Below are 15,206 nucleotides of genomic sequence, written 5' to 3'. Positions count from 1 at the left end.
ACACTTCACTTCAAGCCAACTGGAAAACCGTTCACAACATTTCCCCTGAGTCAATCCGGCTCACTGGAGCTCTGAAGAACACAGCCTGGAGCACAGCAGGCAAGCATGGGAAGTGTCGTCTGGAACAAAGACATCAGGCCACGTAGGGCTGAAAAGGCAGAACTAGGGTGGGAGGCAAACACCAAACACGGGGGCTGTACTTGCAAATGACACATATACCCTCCCTAATAAGAAAGCTGTACAAGTAGTTAATATTTATTTTTATTCAGCTAATTGCAAAATATTAGAAATAGCCCAAGAACCAATAATAAACAACATTAGAGCTACAAAATGAACTAGTATATTGTCCTTAAAACTAAAATATTATCTTTAGTGTTACTTTCAAGGACAATATACTAGCTCATTTCGTAGCTCTAATATTAATATTATTATATTAATTGCATCACTGAGTAAAAAGAGCAGCAAAATATACAGAATGATTCCACTTGGTTACAAAAATTGTGCATATTTATATACACTAGATAAACGACCAAAAGGAATTACCCAAACAATGATTAACCCAGAGTGGTCATATTATAGATGACTAGGATTATAGATGACAGGTTGAATTTTTTTCTTACTAAATTTTTTGTGTTGAAATTTTACTTGTCAAGTCCTCACATGGTCCTCTGACTCTCTGATCTACTTACTTTGCTTATTTATGTTTCAGTGTTAGATCAATTTCCTAATATGAAGGATAGTAGCAGACTAAATGTATAGGTCACAAAGCATAGGCTTATGGGGAGCCAAGCTCTATATTTTGTCATTGTTAACAGTGGTTTTCATCACATAGATTTTTTTTAAAAAATCATGTAATCTAATTTACTAGTTCCTTTCTTTAAGACCTCTGGTTTTGACTTATAATTAGAAAATCTTCCTCATTTGGAAGTATAAGGAAGTATAAAAGGATTTTCCTATGCAAAATAGTACTTTTATGGTGGCAGTTTTTACATTTAATATATCTGGAATATACTCTTGTGTAACATTTGAATGGTGGATCTAATTCTTCCCCCAAATGTCTGCTCAGTTGTTCCCCAAAAGCATGGGCTAAATATTCTATCTCCCCCCCCCCACTGAGCTAAGATCCTACCTTTATCATAAAATAAATTCTCATATGTATTTGAACATATTTCTGAACTTATTGTTTTCTTATTGTGATGGTTTTATTATTTATTTATTTATTTATTTTTTGAGACAAAGTCTCAATCTTTTGCTCAGGCTACAGTGCTATGGCAGTGGTTCTCAACCTTCCTAATGCCGCAATGTATTTTCATTGTTAAAAAGGGGTCGCGACACCCATAGGTTGAGAACTGTTGTGCTATAGCATCAGCCTAGCTCTCAGCAACCTCAAACTCCTGGGTTCAAGTAATCCTCCTACCTCAGCCTCCTGAGTAGCTGAGACTATAGGAACCTGCCACAACACCCAATTAATTTTTCTATTTATAGTAGAGACAGGGTCTCACTCTTGCTCAGTCTGGTCTCAAACTCCTGAGCTCAACTGATCCTCCTGCCTTGGCCTCCCAGAGTGCAAGGATTATAGGAATGAGCCACTGTGCTCAGCCCCATGATGGTTAATTTTATGTGTCAACTTGATGGGGCCATGGGATACCCACATATATGATTAAACACTATTTCTGGGTATATCTGTAAGGGTGTTTCTGGAAGACATTAGCAGTTGAATTGGTGACTGTAAAGCAAATGGCCATCCCCAAGGTGAATGAGCATCATCCAATCCACTGAAGGCCTGAATAGAGCAAAAAAGCAAAGGAAGGATAAATCTGCACTCTGCCTGACTGCTTGTGTGAGGACATCAATCTTCTCCTGCCTAGAGAGCTCTTGGTTTTCAGGCTTTCAGACTAGGACTGGAAACCTACATCACTGACTTTCTGGCTCTCAGAACTATAAAAGTTGCTTTTCTGGGTCCCCAGCTTGAATATGGCAGATTGTGAAGACTCCTCAGCCTCCATAATTGCGTAAGCCAATACTTTATAATAAATCTTTTGCTATAGCTATAGCATTATCTATCCTATTATCCAGGGTTAATACATTTCCCTTGATTGATCTCTTTATCTGTGGCCCAGAACCATGCTACTTAATTATTGAGGTTTTATGTGGTCATTAGGAAAGTTTTGAGACAAACAAAAATCAAGAAACATGAAATTCTCATGGATGGAAACAAATTAAGCCCTCCCAGCAACACCGATAAGCCTAGCAAGTTGAAACTTGCATGGGTGAATCATAAAGGATGCCGTGAGCTATGTTTCTTAGAAGTGAAATAATGGGCCATAACATGATCTATCTCAAAACTTTTGTAGTGACCCACACATAACCTTGTGAGTCTGATTGTCTCCTCATTTTTTCATTTTAGAATTTTCCCTGGCTATTTTTTTCCTCATGAGTTTAGAAGTAGCATATTTATTTAAACATCTTGTTGGTATATGTATTGGTACCACAATAAATATGTGGAGAATAAACAATTCATGGGGAATAACAACTTAAGAACTGACACCAAAGGTGTCATTATGATATGTTTCTATCCAATAATATGTTATTGTAATCCTAGCACTCTGGGAGGCCAAGGTGGGTGGATTGCCTGAGCTTACGAGTTTGAGACCAGCCTAAGCAAGACCCCATTTCTAAAAATAACTGGGCATTGTGGTGGGTGCCTGTAGTCCCAGCTACTTGGGAGGCTGAGGCAAGAGAATCACTTGAGCCCAAGAGTTTGAGGTTGCTAAAAAAAAAAAAAAAAACTTAAAAATACAGGCACAGGTGGCACATTTCTTAAACTAATTGAAGCTATCTATGACAAACCCACAGCTAATATCATAGTGAATGGAGTAAAACTGAAAGCTTTTCCACTTAAAACTTGAACCAGACAAGAATGTCCTCTATTGTCACTACCATTAAACATAGTTTGGGAAGTTCTAGTCAATGCAATCAGGCAAGATAAGCATATAAAGAGCATCTAAATGGGCAGAGGAGGTCAAACTCTCACTCTTTGCTAATGATATGATCTTATACTTAGAGAACCCCAGACTCAACTACAAGACTCCTGGAAGTGATCAATAAATACAGTAATGTCTCAGGGGATAAAATCAATGTCCACAAATCAGTAGCCTTTGTATACGCCAATAACAGCCAAGTTGAGAAGCCAATCAGAGACACAATTCCCTTCCCACCTAGGAATATATCTGAAGAAAGAAGTGAAAGACCTCTACCAAGAGAATTATGAGACCCTAAGAAAAGAAATAGATGACATTAACAAATGGAAGAACACATGACACTCTTAGCTGGGAACAATCAACATTGTTAAAATGTCTATACTTCCCAAAGCAATTAACAAATTCAAGGCAATCCCCATTAAAATACCAACATCATTCTTTGAAGAATTGGAAAAAATAGTTCTTTGTTTCATATGGAAACAGAAAAAAACCCATATAGCCAAGGCAATTTTTGGTAATAAAAACAAAGCCAGAGGCAACACTCTATCAAACTTTAGGTTATATTACAAATATATTACATTATATTTAGGTTATATTATCAAAACAGCATGGTATTCCCACAAAAATAGAGACATTCTCAGCCCTACTATGAAACTAATTTATAGCTTTCATATGAAAGCTATAACCCAATTATAGCCTAAGAATATGGGGAAAGGGGAAAGGGAGGGGAGGGGAGGGGGGAGGCTGGGTGGAGGGAGGGTAATTGGTGGGACCACACCTACAGTACATCTTACAAGGGTACATGTGAAACTTACTAAATGTAGAATATAAATGTCTTAACATAATAACTAAGAAAATGCCATGAAGGCTATGGTAACCAGTTTGATGAAAATATTTCAAATCGTATATAAAACCAGAACATTGTACCCCAATGAGTGCATTAATGTACACAGCTTTGATTTGATTAAAAAATGCAAAAACTAGAGACATAGACATATGGAACCGAATAGAAAACCAAGAGATAAAACAAGTCTCTTATAGCCATTTGATCTTTGATAAACCAAAGTAAAGCATACTCAGGGGGAAAAGAATCCCTATTCAATAAATAGTGCTGAGAGAACTGGATAACCACATGTAAAAGAATAAAACTGGACCCACACCTTTCACCACTTACAAAAATTGACTCAAGATGGATAAAAGATTTAAATCTAAGACAGGAAATGATAAAAATCCTAGAATAAAGTGTGGGAAAAACTCTTGAGAGTGTCAGCCTGTGGAAAGATTTTATGAAGAAGACTTCAGTGGTTGATTGCAACAACAACAAAAATAAACAAATGGGACTTAATTAAGCTGAAAATCTTTTGCACAGCTAAGGACACAACAATTAAAGCAAATAGACCATCTTCAGAATTGGAAAATATATTTGCATGTTATGAATCTGACAAAAGCTTAGTAATTAGGAACTATAGAGTACTTAAGCTAATCAACAAAAAAGAACAAGCAATCCCATCACTGTACAAGAGACATGAACAGAACCTTCTCTGAAGACAGATAAATGTCTAAAAAACATATGAAAAATACTCATTGTCCCTAATCATCAGAGAAATGCAAATCAAAACCACCCTGAGATATCACCTAACTCCAGTGAGAATAGCCCACATCACATATTCTCAAAGTGGTAGATGCTGGTGCAGATGTGGAGAGAGGGGAACACTTTTAAGTTACTGGTGGGACTGCAAACTAATATAGCCTCTTTGGAAAGAAGCATGGAGAATCTTCAAAGAACTCAAATTAGACCTCTCATTTGATCCCACAATCCTATTACTAGACATCTACCCAGAAGAAAAAAAATGTCTTTTATTATAAAGACATCTGCACTAAATGTTTATTGCAGCTCAATTTACAATTGCCAAAATGTGGAAATAACCTAAATGCCCATCAACCCAGGAATGGATTAACAAGCTGTGGTATATGTATATCACGGAATACTATTCTGCCATAAAAAGGATGGAGACTTTACACCTTTTGTATTTACCTCATGGGGTTGAAACACATTTTTCTTAGTAAAGTATCACAAGAATGGAAAATCAAATATCCAATGTACTCAATACTGATATGAAGCCAGTAGATGATCTAGTACATGCCCACATAAGAGCAAAACTCAATTCAAGTTGGGAAGAAGGGGAACAAGAGAGCTGGGAGAGGAGAGGAGGGGAGGGGATTGGTATGCTCCCACTCAACGGGCACAATATAAAGAGTATATGGCACACGTTTTGGGTGTGGGACACAACTATAAGAGGGACTATACCTAACAAATGCAAATATTGTAACCTAGTTGTTTGTACCCTCATTTTAACCTGAAATTAAAACAAAAATCTATGGAAGTGATAATATGATGTTTCTATATAGGTCTGCTGAAATAATAAATTATATTAATATCTTTCTTATGGCTCGGCACCCGTAGCTCAGTGGTTAGGGTGCCGGCCACACATCCTGAGGCTGGTGGGCTTGAGCCCCGCCTGGGCCTGCTAAACAACAATGACAACTGCAACCAAAAATAGCTAGGCATTGTGGCGGGCACCTGTAATCCCAGCTACTTGGGAGGCTGAGGCAAGAGAATCCCTTACACCCAAGAGTTTGAGGTCGCTGTGAGCTGTAACACCATGGCATTCTACCAAGGATGACACAGTGAAACTCTGCCTCAAAAAAAAAAAAAAATCTTTCTGGTTTGGCACCCATAGCACAGTGGTTACAGCACTGGCCACATACACCGAAGGTGGCAGGTTCAAACCCAGCCCGGGCCTGCTAAACAACAGCTAAACAACTGCAACAAAAAAATAGCTGGGCATTGTGGCAGGTGCCAGTAGTCCCAGCTACTTGGGAGGCTGAGGCAAGAGAATCGCTTAAGCACAAGAGTTTGAGGTTGCTGTGAGCTGTGATGCCACAGCACTCTACCGATGACGACATAGTGAGACTCTGTCTTCCAAAAAAAATATATATATATTTCTTAACAATAAACCATCCTTGCCTTATTGGAGAAAGTATATATTTCTTCTAGGGTACTACTGGATTGTGTTTCTAATTTTTTTTTTGGCTTTTTGGTTTTCTTTTATATTCTTCACAGCTATCAGTCTATAGCTTCCTTTTGGTGGGGGTTCCAATCTTTTCAGTATTGGCATCAGTTTATCCTGGCATTATGAGAGAATTTGGAAGCTTTTGTTCTTGTCAAAATGCTTTGAGATGAATAAAAATGCCATAAACAAATATGAGCAAATATTATTATAGTTTAGTTACATTGTGAATTAAACAAAATTTTGTGTCATGACATAGTAATTGCCACTTAGACTTAGTATCTAAGGGAAAAATGAACCTCAAGTTCAAAACAACTGACTTATATTAAAATTTCTGGTCGGACATTGCTGTGTTTATACTGAGATTCTATTTGAAACTTCCTTTAAGATTTTAAAGGGTTCTGAACACATCCATTTCCAGCCTCCATTCTTCCCTATAAAAGGGTCTTAATTTTTATAGAAAATCTACACAAGGGTGGCACCTGTGGCTTAGTGAGTTGGGCGCCAGCCCCATATACCGAGGGTGGAGGGTTCAAACCCAGCCCCGGCTGAACTGCAACAAAAAAAAAAAAAAAAAAAAGAAAAGAAAATCTAGACAATGCATGTATAATAAAAGATAGGTCATTGCCAAGTATGGAAGTAGAAAGCTTATGTGCTTCTATGTTTTGAACTCTTCTTCTAGTTAATTCATGTCCAAACTGAGACAACCCATCGGCACCTTCAATAGAAAGGTATAAGCATTACAAATGTTAGGAGTCACGCCACGGTTTGAGCCCAGCCTTATTTTAAATGGGCAGACTCAGACCTCCTCAGGTGGAAAGCAGAAAGAACGTACCTGATCATGGTCCACCTCTACTGGCTGCTTCTTAATGATCCAGGTGACAGACTCAGAGAGGGGCGGGGTAGTCAGAGAGCCTGAGTAGGTCCAATAATCCGGGCAGGTGGGCATCAGGCAGGAAGGGTTGAATAACCCAAATTCCACAAGGGTGTCCTGGACAAGAGAAGGGGTCACCGAGTCATTATTTAATAGTGACAACCACTCAAGAATCAGATGAGGAGGTGAGGCTTCTGGGGGCGGAGGCGTCTGGGGATAGGAGCTCCAGGGGAGCAGTGGGCAGCTGTCTGAGCATCACTGCTTAGGGCAGAACCATGACAGGCTTTGTGCAATTAACTGTATTTTTGGTACTCCTTGGGGGGAAACGGCCCAAACTATTTTGTCCTCCAGTTCTGCAGAGTTTACGGCAGGTGGTCTCTGGCATTGTGGGGAGGTTTTAGACAGGGGCTGGCATGTAAAGGAGGAGGCTTTACTTTTTCAAGGGAGACTGACACAGAACTGTCCTTTGAAATGCAAATAGGGGGAGCCGGAATCTTGGACTAAAAAAGGAGAGAGGGAATGGGGAGGCGAGGAGAGGGAAAGAGGTGGGTGCAGGGGGAGAGAGTGGAAGTTGGGGGGTGCAGGGGAGAATACATGGACCTCCAGGGAGCAGCCCCTTGGGGATGCTGAACAGTGAAGAATTACACTTGGGCTCAGGACAAAGGTATCCAACCTGAAGGATATGGGTCACTGCTCTTTACTGCTGGACAAGTTTCTGTAAAACTTTTCTCTGCTCCCTGCCCTGCCCGTGGGAGGGTAGCTGGAGAAAAGAAGGCTGCTCTGAGGGTGTTCACGGGACCGAGAAGGAGTCAGTGTTGGCAACAAAGGAGGGGACAGCAGTATGTTCCTGAGTCCCAGAGTCCTCAGTAGCATGGCAGCAAAACCAGAAAGCCCAACTTCCGTCCCTGCAATGTGACCCATACCTTTTTTTTTTTTTTTTTAAGAGATGAGGGTCTCACTATGTTGCCAAGGCTGGACTCCAATTCCTAGGTTCACGCAGTCCTCCTTGGCCTCTAGAGTAGCTAGGAATACAGGCATGTACCACTGCACCTGGCTCACGGGGCTCTCTTAAAATGAGTCTTTTTTTTTTTTTTTTTAAAGTAACTTTTTTTTTTATTGTTGGGGATTCATTGAGGGTACAATAAGCCAGTTACACTGATTGCAATTGTTAGGTAAAGTCCCTCTTGCAATCATGTTTAAAATGAGTCTTATAAATGGCAAGTCTCCTTCTAAGCAACATTCAAAAAGAACCTGAATACAATTCACCTAATTACACTTCCTGGTTCCAAGTGCCTTGGGATGTCTCCACTCTGAGATTGAAGCATAAAATACATTTCAAGTGATTAGGAAAAGAATATATTACCTTATGCTTAATTGATGGCAGAGTATCCACCAATTTCTGTAGCTCTTTATGATGTTTGCCTAGCTAAAGAATAATAATGAGAAAATATTATAATCAATGGACATTTCACTGTAGAAACTGTAATAGAATATGAATTAAAATTAACCACCTGGTGATTGCATAAAAACAATCCACAGGACTGACTGAAACTACACAGAAGTGTTAATTTAAAATTTTCTAAACATCAGTGAATTGAACTAGACAGAGAGCTAATGAGCAGGCTGTTTGCCGACAAGGTCAGCATGCCTGCAGGGAAAGTTGTCCCCTGCTCCAACAAAGCATCAGTTCTTAAATTGAAATTAAAATTAATTAAAATTTAAATAAAATTAAAAATAGTCCTGCAATTTCAGTAGCCACATTTCAAGCGCATGATTGCCACTTGTGCCTTGTGACTACTCTGTTGGACTATGCATTTTTATACCATTTAAAAACTATTAAGAATATAAATATCTTACCACAACAAATAAGTGAGGTGATGGTTATGTTAACAAGTTTGATGTAAGCTTTCTACATTGTATATCAAATTAGCACTCTGTACCCCATAAATGCATTAATGTACACAGTTATGATTTAATAAAAAAATTAAGAGAAATAAAATGTATTCTAAACAATCTTGTATCTCAAGCATTGTTTGTCTCACCAATGTAGTGATCCTATTGATTCTCTTCTTTTTTTTTTTGGTTGAGACAGAGTCTCATTCTGTTGCCCTGGGTAAAGTGTCATCATGTCATAATAGCTCATAGCAACATCAACCCCTTGGGCTCAGGAGATCCTTTTGCCTCAGCCTCCCCAGTAGCTGGGACTACAAGCACCCACCACCATGCTAGGCTAGTTATTTTCTATTTTTAGTAGAGATGAGGTCTCACTCTTGCTTAGGCTGGTCTTGAACTCCTGAGCTTAAGGGATCCTCCCGCTTGGGCCTCCCAGAGTGCTAGGAATCCACGTGTGAGCCACTGCTACTGACCTTGATCCTATATTCTCTCCCCTATGCCCCATCTTCCCCCACTCCCTGCCGCGAGACAATCTCACTATGTTGCCCTTGGTAAAGTGCCATGGTAGCACAGCTCACAGCAACCTCAAACTCTTGGGTTTAAGAGATTCTCTTGCTTCAGCCTCCCAAGTAGCTGGGACTACAGGCACCCACCACAATGCCCAGCTGTTTTTTTGTTGCAGTTGTCATTGTTGATTTTAGCAGGCCCAGGTTGGGTTCAAAACTGCCAGCCTCAGTGTATGTGGCCAACGTCTTACCCACTGAGCTATGGGTGGCTCCCATCTCAATATTTTTAAAGTAAATAATAATATTTAATGTGTACAACAGATCATTGAAAGTTGGTGAGAATTTTTACCTTTAAAAATACTCCTATTACAGCCAAACCATTTTCTTCCAGTGCTGCATCCTCAAAGCTTTCAAATTTGACTGCATTCCAGTGCACCAAGTGCAGCTGAAACACCATTAACGGAGAGTTAACACAAGACCATGAGGGATTGCTCCAAAACAAAATGACAGCTTTATTCATCCTATGATATTTATTTATTTACTTCATTCATTCATTCATTTGTGACAATCTCACTCTGTTCTCCAGGCTAGAGTGCCATGGCTTCAGCCTAGCTCACAGCAACCTCAAATTCTAAGGCTCAAGGATTCCTCCTGCCTCAGCCTCTTGAGTAGCTGGGACTACAGGTCTACACTACAGCGTTTGGCTAGTTCTTTTTATTTTTGGTAGGGACGGGGTCTTGCTCTTGCTTAGGCTGGTCTCCAACTCCTGAGCTCACATGATCCTCCCACCTTAGCCTTCCAGAGTACTAGGATGACAGGTGTGAGCCACTGCACCTGGCCCTGTGGTATTTAAACATATTTCCTCACTCAAAATAAGGCCACTGAGAAAACCATAGGACAATCTGGTGCCAAATGAGATAGAAATAAAGAATAGGAAGGGGTGACGCCTGTGGCTCAGTGCGTAGGGCGCCGGCTCCACAAACCGAGGGTGGGGGATTCGAATCCAGCCCCAGCCAGTTAAAACAGCAGTGGCAACTGCAACAAAAATAGTCGGGCATTGTAGCCGGCGCCTGTAGTCCCAGCTACTCAGGAGGCTGAGGCAAGAGAATCGCTTTAGCCCAAGAGTTGGAGGTTGCTGTGAGCTGTGATGCCACGGCATTCTACCCAGGGCAACAGGGTGAAAATCTGTCTCAAAAAAAAAAAAAAAAGAATAGGGGCAGCGCCTGTGGCTCAAAGGAGTAGGGCACTGGCCTCATATGTCGGATGTGGGGGTTCAAACCCAGCCCCTGCTAAAAAGTGCAAAAAAAAAAAAAGAATAGTAAGAACTTTATGTAAGAGTAGTAATTAATTTAGTTTGGAATAGAGGAATTTACTTGGGGAGGAAAATAAAAGAAAATGCATGTAGCAAAGTCAGTTACATTTAAATGAGGGATCAATATTTGTCCATTCCCTTCCTCTGGTTGCATAAAATGCTAACATCTAAAACCATTTACATCTGAAGGACAGAAGATAGTATATTGAGAGAAATAAATTCTCTCTATGAAAATTAGATAGGAGTTAAGGGTAAATTTCTTCTTTGAGGAAAAATCAGTTAAAATGTGCTTTGATTTTTAACATAACTTTTTTTTTTTTTTGAGACAAGAGTCCCAAGCATTCACCCTGGGTAGAGTGCTATGGCATCACAGCTCACAGCAACCTTAAACTCTTGGGTTTAAGCAATTCTCTTGCCTTAGCCTCCCAAGTGGCTGGGACTACAGGCACCTGCCACAATGTCCAGCTATATTTTTAACATAACATTTAACACTAAATTAAAGAAAATACAGGGTGTGCCATTGCACACAAACTTTATGGACACCCTGTATTGTAAGCATAAATTCTGTTTCTTTATGATCTCTCAAATCATTTCTTATCTATCATTCATGAACACATTATTACTCAGCCTTCCAAATGAGACACTTCAAGGTTATGGTTAACTTTGCCTTCTCTCCAGAATGAGGGTCCTACCTCTAAGTCTTGTGGCTTTGGTTTCAGAAATGTTTAATATTTTGCTCTTTTGCTCTATTCCTCTTGCCACAGCCTTCATTCAGACTCCCAACTTCTCTCATGCAAGTTAATCTGACCTGTGGCCATTTATTGTTGCCTGGGTTATCACTATCATTTGAGCCTACCTTAGAATTTGGAAGAATCAGTTTCAGAACCTCAAGGTTCATTTCAGCTATATTGTTTGAGATGAGACACATTATTGTTTTTTATACACCTAAGCTGAGAAGGATCAAATGTGCCCTTGAGAGAGCTATTTAGCATCTATAAGAATCATTTGATTCTTCCTAATGATTTCTTTCTTTCTTTCTTTTTTTGAGATAGTGTCTCAAGCTGTCGCTCTGGATGGAATGCTGTGGCATCACAGCTCACAGCAACCTCCAACTACTCCTGGGCTTAAGCGATTCTCTTGCCTCAGCCTTCCAAGTACCTGGGATTAGAGGCGCCCATCACAACACTCGGCTATTTTTTGGTTGTAGTTGTCATTGTTGTTTGGTAGGCCTGGGCTGGATTCAAACCCGCCAGCTTTGGTGTATATGGCTGGCCTTACCCACTTGAGCTACAGGCGCTGAGCCTCTTTTTTATTTCTTTCTTTTTTTAATTGTTTGTAGAGACAAGATCTTGCAATGTTGCCCAGGCTGGTCTTAAACTCCTGGCCTTAAGCAATCCTTTGTCTTCCAAAGGACTAGGATTACAGACAGGTATAAGCCACCATGCCCAGCCTCTTCCTGGGAATTTCTTGTAACTAGAAAACTACAAAACCACTTTTGTACAGCTGTCACTATTCCTGAGGTTCTCAACATACCTCTGCTGGGTAGCATTTGCTGTCCACAGTGTGCTCGGAGCCCCAGGCATCGATGGCCCCCCAGTGAAAATGGAACTGCTTCAGTCGATACTTGTGCTCCAGGGGTCCTCCCTTGATCACTAAAATGGCACAATTCAGGACATGGTTATTTATGCTGTGTGGGAATATAGGTAAAACTGTCTTAAATGGAGAACACTGTACTATATACAAGTGTTTATAAATTTGATTTCTATGTGGTCAATGCATGTACAAGGGCGAAAGTGAATGCCACCAAGATTTAAACATATACCAAGCTATGTACAATTGCTGAAGGCCAATTCTTGACTTATTTTTATATTGTATATTTATTGTGTCCAGTTTCCTTTTGTGTGCAATAAAATGCACATTTCTCTCAACATATTTATCCAGCCCCATGGCATAATACTAAAACATGGGGGCAAAGGATTCTTTCTTTTCTATACACTGATACTTTGCTTTTGAATTTTTTTTTTTTTTGAGACAGAGTCTTACTTTGTTTTGTTTTTTTTTTTTTTTAAATTTGGAACTAAAAAAAGGATTATGTTTATTGAGGGCAAGCGGATGCAAACAATGTAAAAAACAAAAGCTCATCTGGCATTTAATTAACTTTTTCTTCTCTGCTTGACAAATGGGAGTTGGATTTTATTTGTATACATTCTAAGGATCCTGATCTGCTCATGAAATCCTTCTATAGGGAGAAGCTGTGGGGCAGATGTTTGAAGCAATCCTTTGAGAGAACACTTTTCAGGGCAGAGTAATTGCTCGGTGCTGCCGACTTCTTTCCCTTCTGCTTCACGTGTACTACAAAATAGTCGTTGCACGCGATGGTGAGGCCCGCAATTAGGGAAAAGAAGCTCTGGAAGCCCACTTTGCCATCTCGGCACTGGTCCAGGTCCTTCATTATTTTGTCTAAGGCCAGAGGGTCTTTTTGATTTTCCAAAAATCCCGGGAACTCCTTCTCCATGAGCACTCTGAGGTCCTCCTTTGTTAAGTAGCCTTTATCCCCGGCAAATTTGTGAAATGTGAACATCATGGTTTCCATGGCGTGCTCCATCTGAGATGGCATTTTGGTGAGATCTACTGGGCCGAGAGGCGCGGCAGACGCTAGCTGGCTGAGGCGCGGGGCGGCGAACACCCAGAGTCTTACTTTGTCACTCTGAGTAGTGTGCTGTGATGTCATAGCTCATAGCAACCTCAAACTCCTGGGCTTGAGCAATCCTCTTGGCCTCAGCCTCCCCAGGAGCTAGGACTACAGGCATGTGCCACTACACCCAGTTAGTTTTTCTTTTTCAGTAGAGACAAGGTCTTGTTCTTGCTCAGGCTGGTCTCCAAGCAGTCCACCTGTCTCAGCCTTCCAGAGTGCTAAGAATACAAGAGTGAGTCACCTACAAGGCCTGATTTTCAATGTTTAAAAGATACTAGTGTTTCTTTCCCTTTGATTGAAATGGAATAGGAAATTTGGGAGTCAAAATTTCCCACCTGGGAGATACTGGCCAAAGGGTACAAAGTTTCACTTAGAGTAAATAAGTTTTCCAGATTTATTGCACAGCATGGTAGCAGTAGTTAATAATAATATATTACATATTTCAAAACTGCTTAAAGAGTAGATTTTAAATGTTCTCACTACAAAAGAATGTTATGTGAAATGAGGGGGATGTTAATTGCTTGATATAATCATTTCAGAACATATACATATATCAAAATATCACTTGTAAAATACTAGATCTTGCTGTAGCCTTATGAGAGACCCAAAGCCACATCACCCAGCTAATTTGCACCCAAATTCCCATAAATGTATATAATTCTTCTCAATTTAAAAAACATACAAAAATGGTCACTTATCTCTCTTTGGACAGAATGAACAATGTAAGCCATCCATATACTTTACCTCTGGTCTTGCCATATTGGATAATAAATACCTTTTGTTTAGCGTAGATTTTTCTGAAACTAGTGAAATCAATACATTATAAGCAAAGTATTCAGATAGGCAAGTTTTTAGTCATCTTTTTTCAAGTTTTGAGTTATGTTGGTATTTTTTTCCTTGAATTTGCTAAGGCATATTAATTCTTCATTTCTTCTATCTGATCAGACCTTGGTGATGTCTATACCTGGTTAAACCAATATAGCAACATTAAAACCATCCATCTCATCCATCTTAATGATCTTTGGAGTTTACTGCATCATTAGCTGAATTTTATGTGCACAAATGATTGACTACAAGCAATCTCCAAAACCAAACATATTGGAGACACATCACGTACTGGTCCACTATGTATTTTATAGGCTTTTCAAAAATTCTTAAATAATTCCTCCAAAATAAGTTTTGTAAGAAGATAGCAATGGCTAATTCTCTTTGGAGGATGGGGGAGGTGCAGAGAATAATACTACATGATTTGCTAAGTTAACAGGAGGAAGGTACTAAAGTACACTGAGATAAAAATAAAATACCTTCCAAAAACTCTTATTTTTCTATGCCAGCTCCATACTATGGCATGATTTTGGCAAATACCAAATCTAATCTGTTAAACAAAATTCAAGTTTTGTTCCTAAGGCAGGTGGCCAGGGCAGAGGAAAAAGCCAGTTTTTCTTATCCTTAAACAACATTGGCAACATTTCCTGGACCTTTTGTCCTCCAGAGATGATGAGCAGGGCAGGAAGGAGATGTCACCAGTAGGTGGCTGCAAGGGAAAAGGGATGCAGAATTGGTCTTCAGGTGTGTTTTGATTCACTCACACGGGATCAACTCATATAATACTAAACACATTTTTAAATTAGTTGCCAACATTTAAAACTGAACAATTTCATATAAAAATCTACATTTTCAACTTAACTTGTGAAAATGAAACACCCTAGCCATGATAGGCACACAATCCCACTGGGGAATGAAGGAGATAAGAAAATTTTGCCTCGAAATATAACTCCTTGGTATAAAGAATATTTTGAAGGCGGCGCCTATGGCTCAAAGGAGTAGGGCACCGGCCCCATATACAGGAGGTGGCGGGTTCAAACCTGGCCCTG

The 15,206-nt window shown here is 39.8% G+C and overlaps 2 protein-coding genes across 7 annotated transcripts in view; both read right to left on the bottom strand.

The window, feature by feature from the left end:
- CA5B (carbonic anhydrase 5B) overlaps positions 1-15,206 on the bottom strand; it is a 68,846-nt gene that overhangs the window by 5,035 nt on the left and 48,605 nt on the right. For 5 of the 6 annotated variants that reach the window (XM_053580388.1, XM_053580389.1, XM_053580391.1 and 2 more), the window contains 4 exons: positions 12,171-12,289; positions 9,675-9,770; positions 8,290-8,352; positions 6,888-7,043 (listed from right to left, as the gene is read on the bottom strand). In XM_053580388.1, coding sequence (XP_053436363.1) covers positions 6,888-7,043; positions 8,290-8,352; positions 9,675-9,770; positions 12,171-12,289 — 434 coding nt within the window. The remainder of the gene's footprint in view (positions 1-6,887; positions 7,044-8,289; positions 8,353-9,674; positions 9,771-12,170; positions 12,290-15,206) is intronic. The other variant, XM_053580392.1, reaches the window with a different exon arrangement.
- LOC128578002 (protein S100-A10-like) lies at positions 12,708-13,317 on the bottom strand. Its single transcript, XM_053580393.1, has one exon. It carries the CDS (start codon positions 13,252-13,254, stop codon positions 12,877-12,879), a length of 378 nt encoding a protein of 125 aa, XP_053436368.1. The 5' UTR covers positions 13,255-13,317; the 3' UTR covers positions 12,708-12,876.

This window comes from Nycticebus coucang, chromosome X (assembly GCF_027406575.1).
Source record: "Nycticebus coucang isolate mNycCou1 chromosome X, mNycCou1.pri, whole genome shotgun sequence".
In the NCBI taxonomy this organism is placed as follows: domain Eukaryota; kingdom Metazoa; phylum Chordata; class Mammalia; order Primates; family Lorisidae; genus Nycticebus; species Nycticebus coucang.
Note: the sequence above shows the minus strand (reverse complement) of the source record. Positions and strands in the feature narration are given on the sequence as shown.

What these genes read in the sequence shown, in the direction of transcription:
- LOC128578002 (XM_053580393.1), bottom strand. Translation starts at nt 13,254, where the DNA reads ATGCCATCTCAGATGGAGCACGCCATGGAAACCATGATGTTCACATTT.